We start from the raw sequence: 7,072 nt of genomic DNA, 5'->3' as shown, positions 1-7,072 counted from the left end.
TACACTGGACGCGATCAAAGGGCCGTTGAAAACCCTTTGAAATTTGTGTCAGCACGTCATAAATAAAACCCGGCAGCAGTTTCCTTGCCGCGCCGCTCACGTCCGTAGACATGGTGTAACATTGGTTTTGCTTTGTTTCACAGAACTAATCGTTGCCTGGGTTGCGTACGTATATGTGGGGCGGAGCTATCAAAATAGGGGCAAGACCCTTTTGGGGTAGGGGCGTGTTTGTTTTGGTGATTTCAAATATCAACATTGGCTACCAGAAATCGCTTACTCTGCCTTTAAGCATTATTGTGTGTAACTCACAACATACCTGAGGAGAGTTTGAAGAGCATCATTGTATTTGTTTCCACGCTCTTTCTCTCCACTTGCTGTAACCCACTCCTGGCAGAGGAAATGCCTCGTCAGGGATGCTGGGGGAAAATGATAGCGTTCAAAATGAATGTATTACAGAGAGCATCCATTATTATACAGCATACAGTACTAGAAACGCACTGATCTGTTCTCTGTAGGTCCTGTGGTTTGATCCTCCATACTGGGACAGCACAATGAGCAGCTGGGTCAGACACAGGGCAGTGTTCAGGCTGGGCACTGTGCTTCGGAAGTTCTGCAGGTACTCAAAAGCGTGCCTGAGCATATAAAACACCACATACAGATGGTTACATTGAAAATTGCCCACTAATAGCAAGTAGGAAGTTTGTGCACTGACACTCCCACCTGCTGAGCTGATCCAAGGTCAGATCGGTCTCGTCCTCCTTCAGTCGGCCGGCCAGGACCCCCAGAGCGCTCTTCAGCAGAGCACGATGCTCTGGACCAGAAAAGCCAGCCCTGAATATGAACAGCAGGTGATTGAAGATGGTCAGAAAGTTTTGAGGTTGTTAGGAATGTCATCTAACAACTAACTAGTCCGTGCTCACCAGCTGAACGTGGTGTGTAGCACTTGAAGTAGGAGCTGATAGGCTGAACACATGAGCTGCTGTTCCTTCACATCCACACCAGGAGCATCAACAACACCCTGATGCTCAGAAAGCAGAGTCTGTGTGAGGACAAATGTTCAAACAGAGCAATAAAATTAATGAATAATGAACATGTTTACAAGGCTATAACTGAAAACACATGTGTACCTGAAAATGATTGTGGCAGTTCTCCAGGTGTGTGCAGAGTGTGGGCAGCAGCTCCATGCAACAGGTGGCGATTTCTTTGGCATTTTTCTGTTGCAAGTGAGCAAAGCCAACTGCTCTGTCTGTCTTACTCTAGAGAAACACCACAAGAAATATTTCAGTACCATATAGGTTATCAGCCGGTATTGGAGATGTTTTGTAATTTATTGGTTTGGGTCATTGGATATTTAATTGTTCATGCTCATTTTACATTTAGATTACGTTTGCTGTCACCAAACATTCATTCAAGTTAATCTTTAAAAACATTAAGTTAATTTAATAGCACTGTTAAATGTATTCTTTATCAAATTTTAAAATAGTCGTTTTTTTAAATTATAAAGCCATCAAAATTCACTTAATTTAAAAAAAAAAAAAAAAAAAAGCAAAATACATTTATTCCATTATTAAATTAAACTATTATAATTATGCCCAAATTAAGCGAATTTACAGTACAATATAAAAATATTGTATTTTTTGAAATTTTCTAAAGACTCCATTTAAAGCGGTTATTAAATTTAATTATTTAATTACATTATAATTAAGCCACTTCATTTTTGCATCATTATAATCTACAGTATGAAAAATAAAAGTTTAAAAAATAAATATTACACTTAACACTTTTATTGAAATAAACTATTATATTATAATTATAATGCCAAACTTTGGTGAATGTTGGCATCATTTTAATGTAAAGGATTAAAATAAATATTTTGAGATTTGCTAAAGATTACATTTAACAATGTTATGTCATATGAATTCTTTTCGTTTTTAGTGTTTTATTTTTTTATTATAAAATAATACAAATAATACCTGATTGGTTGATTAGAACAACATTGTCCAAGAACATGTTTGATTGGGCAAAACAGGTTTAGATATGTGTGTGTTTTCATACTTTGAGAAATGGAGCCTTTTTGGCTGGTGCAGAAGCCAAACTGAAATCCAATTTACGCCACATGTCCTCCAGCATGAAAAGCAATTCTGCAGGGCCCAACTGCACTTCCTCCTTTAACTACACACAAAACAGCTCTCTATTATTTTTCATAAAATGAAAGTATGTACTCGTACTGAGAATCGACCAGCAAACAGACTCGTTTTACCTTACTATGCAGCTCAGTGTCCAAAAGTGTCCGCGACAGAAGGCCACACTGAAGCACGCTCAGAGCTTCAACATCCAGCTCTCTGAAGAATGGCCAGTACGAAGACAGACTGACCCCTGATTTGGCATCCTTTTCTTTCTCCTTCTCGCTCTCTTTCTCTGGATGGTCCTGCCACAACAAAAATGGTCAGTTTTGGGATGTAAAAAGTACTAAGAGCTTTAAAATTAAAATTCAGCTGACACCATAGTAAAATCTCAATGTCTTGAAGTAAAATATACAAGAGTAACATATTGTCCATTTATTCTTCATCTCAAACATTGGTTTTACAGTCTACTTTACCAGATGTTCATACAGATGTCAGTAAACCAGTGGACATCGAGTATGTCTGGTCTTTACCTGTTGGGAATCCTCTGCATCTGCGGCCCCCTTCAGCTGTGATTTGTCTCCTGAGGAGTTCTTACTCGCTGAAGCCTTCCTCTTCCTCCCAGATGACTCTATACACACACACACACACACACACACACACAAACAGTGAAGCACTGACCCTATATATAGCACAAATCAGTATGCTGATTTCTCCAGCATCCTTACCTTTCTTTGGCAGAGCAATTGAAGAAGAGGGTATCATCCCTTCAGCACTCTCTCCATCAAAGTTAGCCTGAGGAGGAGTGTAGCCTGGTGTAGCTAACACAATACAACAATGTTAACTTTTACAGATAAAAATAAATATAGTAAATAGACAATTTAAATAATTTTCAAATTAAATTAAATTTTTTAAAAATACATTAATATAAATAAATAAAAATTAATAAACAAAACAAGTAAATTTACAAATTACAAGTCACTCTGGTACCTGCCAAGCACGTTTGCAGTAAACTCTGAAGGTAAGTGATATTCTGAATACGAGTTACAACCTTCATTTTCATCTCAGGATCGTTCAGCTTGCAAAATGCATTCACCACCTACATTCATAAAAGAACATGCATACTATACATATTAGAATACATAAATTATTATATAACATAACATCAAAAACCACATAATTCCAAACCATAGTTCCAATTAATCAAATTAACACAGAATTTTCATTTTTGGATGAACTATTAATTTACAACTGAAGTGAGCACTTCAAAAAGGCAAGTCATATCAGAACTTGAATTGATCAGTGATGATTGTCAAGTCACTCTGAATTTAGCACTGTGCTGTACTGAAGAGGTGTACTAACCTCTCTGAACCAGTTGATGGTGTAAAAGAGCAGAGAACAGAGGAATTCTCTCTCAGCCTTAGACAGACTCTCCACCTTCTCCATATCAGTCAGAATCAGAGGACAGCCTGTAACAGCACAAAACTCTCCAAACATGCTTTTTAACCTTAGATACATCTGATGCCTCTTGTGATGTTATAAATAATCTTCCAGCTTATACATAATCATAATATGAAAACATGAAAAAATAGAGGCATCTAATAAAACATTTTCTTTTACACCGTGACAAAACACAATCTAGAATAGAAAAAAACTGCAGGTGTACAGTATCTGACCTAGCAGAGCATCAATCTCCTCCAGATCGCCTTGGTGCTGCACCTCTTCACACAACCTCAGCAGGCGGAAAAACGGGGACAGACAAAGTGGAGACACACGCCTGTGAGAGTCATTCGGATTGTAACATTGCAGAGATTATTAATTAATTCAACAGTGTCGCTGATAAAATAAATAAAAATGCAAATTACAGGTTGATATACTGTATAGATTACTGGCATCAACAAACAACAGTGCCTGCTTGGGTAAATAAAGACCGAATTCTGAAGTGCATGACTGTTAAATATTTTGAGGTGAATTTTCAGCAAATATTGTGTAGAATAATTTTCAATTTCAGCAATTTTGCATACATCACATATGATGAAGCTATATGTATGAAAATATTAGTATCGCTGCTAAAAAATTTACTTGAAGTACCCCCCTGAGACTTTTATTATATCAGTAATTTATCAAATATTTTAATAATTTAAAAACAACTTGCTCACAAGTTGTATTTTGGTTAATATACACACACATGATATGCAGGTAAACATAAAATGTTAGTAAGTATATAATTTTTACTGTTTCGGTTTTATATGTATTAAAACCTTGCTCTATATCAAGGTGCATCATTTATGGTATATAAAAACATCTTGTTTTACAGTCTACAGTAACAGAAGAGTTAAACTGAGTTCAGCGCAGAGTATTCAGCAATGACCTTTCTTTCTTGACTCCAGCTGGTTGGGTTGTGTCTGTTTTGGGCTGCTGGTCTTGAGTCATAAGTGGCAGTAGATTGATGGCGATTCCCCCTTGACTCTCATCATCGTCCAAATTATACATCACAGAGGCAGGAAACACAAATGGACTGAGACACGCACACACATAAAGGGTCATGAGAAAGTCGAGACATAAAACCTCTGGAATTTAAATGACTAAATGAAACAGCCAGTTGCTTTGATTTGATAATACAACAACAAAAAAGCAGGTCATATTGATTATACTAATCTTTATTTGCCCTGAATGTGTCACTCACCCTGATATATCTGGCCCAAGGTCTACAACAAAGTCTTCCTGAAAATCCTCTAACACACTCTTCCCGATCCATGCCTGAGGATGACAGCCATCACAGAGAGTTTACAATACTAATGTAAAGACCTTTCAGTCATGTAGAGATCCATCTGAATTTTACTACTTGTCTATAACTCGATTAAAGAGACAGATTTGAGGTCACCAATTAAAATACAATTCTGTCAGCATTTATTTACCTTCATGTCATTTCAAACCCTTTTGGAGACAGAATCTTAAAACAATTTTTTTTATATACATCAAAGATGAGAACATGAAGGCTGTTTTAAGGGGCTGTTTATTTATAGTCAATAACACACACACACCTGCACTAGAAGGTCCAGTTTGCAGGTCTGCAGCAGGTTGGCCAGCTCATCGTAATAGAGAGCGGCAGCTTCAGGGGAACTCTCACTGCATGAGCGTACCAGCTCCAACAGAGCCATCACCTACACACACACCACAACACTCAAAACCTTATGTGGTACATGGGCCAGTGACAAATAAGGAGTGAAAGTAGGCAACACATTTATAATGCTACAAAAGATTTATATTTTAAATCAATGGCATTCTTTTGAACTTTCTATTCATCAAACATCCTGAAAAAAGTATTATGGTTGCCATAAAAATATTAAGCAGCACAACTGTTTTCTACACCAAACCAGCATATTAGAATGATGAAAACAGTTATTTTTAAATTGTAATATATTTCCACAATATTACTGTATTTTTGATCAAATAAATGCACTTTAGGGAGCATAAGAGACTTATTTAAAAAAACTTGAAAACCACAAACTTTTGAACAGTATTATACACACTCAAACCATCAGATCATCTCACTCACCTGTCTGTGTGTCTCTTTGGGCAGCGTGCCACCCTGAGAGCCTTCAGGTTTATTTCTACATAACACAAGAGTGAAGATCAAAGATCACAAGCCTACTGAGGGTGTATAAGCGAAAGATGTACCAGCAAACAGTGTACCTGCAGGCCCCCATACTGCCCACCATCATGACTGCGCCAATAATACCAATACGCTTGTACTTGGGCACCATGCTAGACAGCTGCTTACGGATGACGATATGCATGTCATCCTGGTTTAGGACATATAGAGATTTGACACAATTTTCATTTTTGGATCAGCTACCCCTTTAATTGCAAAAAAACTAAAACTATACCTTTAAGATGCAGTGCGTTTCTCACCTGGATGTGTCCTCCGTGCTGCTCCTGTCCAAATGCTAGGTGGCTGAGCAGGTGGAAGAGTCGTCTGATCTGCTGTGAGGTCAGGTTGTCCATGTAGTCCAGAATACCCTGTCACAATACCCACAATTCACACCAGCAAACAGGTTAAATACCATTACGTACTTGAAAAGACCCAAACAATTCCACTAAAATTGTTTGAATAAAAAATAATAATAACAAACAAAAGAAAAATGATTTTGATTCCGACTGACTTAATGAAAAGAACGGACTCAAAAAAAATTTTTTCCTTCCAAATGGACATCAAAGCAGGCGTTCGTACCTTCACAAAAACAGTGAACTGGCTCATCTCTGCAGGTCTCTGAGATACCAGCTCATAGAGCAGCTCAAGAGCCATATCCACCTCGCCGCTCACACCACTGCATGCGTGTGTGACCAGAGAGCCCACCACCTCCTACACAACAAACACACATGTACTGGACATCAATGCACGTCCTTAAATGAATGTTAGTGTCCATAAATCTGCAGTGTGTTTGTTGTGAGCTGGTATTAAGAGGCATTTCTTACCTGCTGACAGTAGGAGTCAAAGCCAGTGAAGGCCTGTTTGTACATGTGACCTCCAAAAGGCACCACACAGCAGTCTGAAGACCGCAAGAGTCCCTGAGCTAGAGCCAGAATTGATGGGAAATAACCCCGCATCACCTGTATGAAACATTTACACCATACCTGATATGTACAAGGGAAGCCAATACTTCAGGTAGCATAATTAGGGCTGTTCCTTAAAGGGGTCATATGACGTTGCTAAAAATAACATTATTTTGTGTATTTGGTGTAATTAAATGTGTTTATGCGGTTTAAGGTTCAAAAAACACATTATTTTCCACATACTGTACATTATTGTTTCTCCTCTATGCCCCGCCTTTCTGAAACGCGTCGATTTTTACAAAGCTCATCGGTCTGAAAAAGCGAGGTGTGCTGTAATTGGCCAGCTATCCAGTGTGTTGTGATTGGCCAAATACCTCAAGCGTGTGACGGAA

At 38.1% G+C, this 7,072-nt stretch overlaps 1 protein-coding gene across 1 annotated transcript in view; it reads right to left on the bottom strand.

Moving 5' to 3' along the window:
- LOC107750252 (Fanconi anemia group D2 protein-like) overlaps positions 1–7,072 on the bottom strand; it is an 18,384-nt gene that overhangs the window by 5,879 nt on the left and 5,433 nt on the right. Inside the window, exons 16-35 of the mRNA XM_016565564.1 lie at positions 6,603–6,737; positions 6,358–6,489; positions 6,039–6,146; positions 5,820–5,929; positions 5,683–5,737; positions 5,168–5,287; positions 4,810–4,883; positions 4,495–4,641; positions 3,800–3,900; positions 3,486–3,592; positions 3,114–3,222; positions 2,852–2,944; positions 2,657–2,754; positions 2,261–2,428; positions 2,056–2,172; positions 1,128–1,256; positions 921–1,039; positions 721–831; positions 499–632; positions 317–416 (exon numbers count right to left, since the gene is read on the bottom strand). Coding sequence (XP_016421050.1) covers positions 317–416; positions 499–632; positions 721–831; positions 921–1,039; positions 1,128–1,256; positions 2,056–2,172; positions 2,261–2,428; positions 2,657–2,754; positions 2,852–2,944; positions 3,114–3,222; positions 3,486–3,592; positions 3,800–3,900; positions 4,495–4,641; positions 4,810–4,883; positions 5,168–5,287; positions 5,683–5,737; positions 5,820–5,929; positions 6,039–6,146; positions 6,358–6,489; positions 6,603–6,737 — 2,267 coding nt within the window. The remainder of the gene's footprint in view (positions 1–316; positions 417–498; positions 633–720; positions 832–920; positions 1,040–1,127; positions 1,257–2,055; positions 2,173–2,260; positions 2,429–2,656; positions 2,755–2,851; positions 2,945–3,113; positions 3,223–3,485; positions 3,593–3,799; positions 3,901–4,494; positions 4,642–4,809; positions 4,884–5,167; positions 5,288–5,682; positions 5,738–5,819; positions 5,930–6,038; positions 6,147–6,357; positions 6,490–6,602; positions 6,738–7,072) is intronic.

Source organism: Sinocyclocheilus rhinocerous, unplaced genomic scaffold (assembly GCF_001515625.1).
Source record: "Sinocyclocheilus rhinocerous isolate Xijiao unplaced genomic scaffold, SAMN03320098_v1.1 scaffold963, whole genome shotgun sequence".
NCBI lineage: Eukaryota > Metazoa > Chordata > Actinopteri > Cypriniformes > Cyprinidae > Sinocyclocheilus > Sinocyclocheilus rhinocerous.
This window is presented reverse-complemented; position numbering and strand designations above follow the sequence as displayed.